This window comes from Oryzias melastigma, unplaced genomic scaffold (assembly GCF_002922805.2).
Source record: "Oryzias melastigma strain HK-1 unplaced genomic scaffold, ASM292280v2 sc04282, whole genome shotgun sequence".
NCBI classification, from domain to species: Eukaryota; Metazoa; Chordata; class Actinopteri; order Beloniformes; family Adrianichthyidae; genus Oryzias; species Oryzias melastigma.
In genome coordinates, this window is record NW_023420850.1 from 1 (window position 1) to 1,810 (window position 1,810).

Consider the following 1,810-nt stretch of genomic DNA (forward strand, 5'->3'; position numbering starts at 1 on the left):
CTTTGCGTGTCAGAAAATCAATAACCCCCTGTTGTGACAGTAAAATGTGTCTAACACATGACGCTCTCAGCGCTTATCTGTTCACCCAGCTAATTGGACAGGACAAGTTTAAAATAAATAAATAAAAAAAAGATGAATTGATGTTAAAGTAATCTAGTAACCTAAAAGAGTGCATTTTTGTGTTTTAACAATGTAAAGTACCAGCATTAACATGTTGAAAGTTCCTTTTAAGTCTGGATTAAATTTTTAAAAAAGCACTACATAAACTAATAACCAGCTTTCGGATAAAATTCTAAGTTTTCATTTTTCTATAAACTACTTTGCACTATTTTAGACAAAGAGTTTTAGATGTCCTGTAAGGAAAATAAGTTGTAGAAAGTCCACCAGAGACTGAAAAATATTTAAAACTCAAGCACTTCTTCCCGTTACAGAGTTGAACATGACCGACTATCACTGAAGTACGAGAATTATTAATAGGAAGCAGCATTAATAAATGATAATTCTTTTAAGTATAATCTGACAGACTTCATGCAGATAGGAGAGTTGTGTGGCTGCAGTTTAAAATCTGAGAGAGTAATTTTTTTTACAAGATTTTTCCTCACTGCTGCTATCATTTCAAATGGAGCCAAACTGGTCCAGGTATGTGTAGTAAAAACAGTCACTTCCACTTTTCCATATACTGCTTGTTTAAACAGTTGACAAATAAGACTTTCAAACAGAAGAAGAGCTGCAGCAAACGTACTGTCTCTGAGGCGGGACTGCAAAGTTTCCTCCATGAACTGGATGGCTGCATCCCACTGAGGCTTGTCTGTGATGGAGCGGTCTTCCAGAGCGTTGTGCTGGATCACCCTCTGCCACAAACATTTACACTGCAGTTCAGCTTCAATCTGATAAAGACTCTTCGTGAAAGTCACACATTTTGATAGAAATGTGTCTATTGTGGGAGGACAAATCAACACGCTCGCAGCGTTAACAAAGAATGGCCTCTTTGTTTACCAGGCTGTCCAGGGCTCTTTCGTTCCATTTATGCCTCTTGATGCCCTCGTCTTTCACGGCCTCCTTCAACTTGTCAAAAATGTCATCCTGGTCTTTGCCTCTGTACTCAGCCATGAAACGGGCAAATTCCTCCTGCAAGGTCTCCCAGGCAACCTGAAGAAGAAAAAAGTGTCGAGGAATGAGAAGGTCTGGCACTAAAAATCCCTAAACGGAAGAATTTCAAAGTTAAGTTTGAAAATTACTGTTAGACAATAGCAGCTAGATTACTAATTTTAGAAAAGAAAAAAAAATATTATTCATTCATTAATAAACTAAAATGTTCTCTTTTTGACTTAAATTTACTCATGCAGACATAAAAGCAGTGGAAATAAAAGAAAAAGTCAAAACTTTACATTTCATAAAAGAGATTTAAAAATCTTCACCTCAAGTGCTTTGTGTGGAAGCTGCTTGTCAGTCCACTGTTTGAGCTTTATGTCCACAGTGGTGTTAAAGGTACCAGAGTCCATTGTTTGGGCAGCAGGTAGATAAATGTTCTCGATGACATGCGTGGAGACACGTTCCCACAGCTTCTTCTGTAGAATAGCTTCCCTTTTAGCATAAAAAATAAGACAGTTAGACAACTGTTAGTTGGTTTAAAATGCATGTGGTTTCTACATTTCTGTCTTCTACTAAGTCCACAAAAAGTATGACCTTTAATTGAGTAAAGGTTCACTTTTTGAAGTTTTGAATTCCCCCGATAGCTTGCCTTTTTTAAAAATAAAACAAAACAGAAACTAGTGTATCTTAAACTGCATCTTAAAATCCCACTCCAAAC

The 1,810-nt window shown here is 36.8% G+C and overlaps 1 protein-coding gene across 1 annotated transcript; it reads right to left on the minus strand.

The window, feature by feature from the left end:
• Nucleotides 1–455: 455 nt before the first annotated feature.
• LOC112142328 (dynamin-like 120 kDa protein, mitochondrial) lies at nt 456–1,741 on the minus strand. The gene is made up of 3 exons (XM_024265607.2): nt 1,419–1,741; nt 997–1,149; nt 456–851 (listed from the first exon to the last, which is right to left on the minus strand). Exons 1-3 carry the CDS (start codon nt 1,500–1,502, stop codon nt 471–473), a joined length of 618 nt encoding a protein of 205 aa, XP_024121375.2. The 5' UTR covers nt 1,503–1,741; the 3' UTR covers nt 456–470.
• Nucleotides 1,742–1,810: the final 69 nt, after the last annotated feature.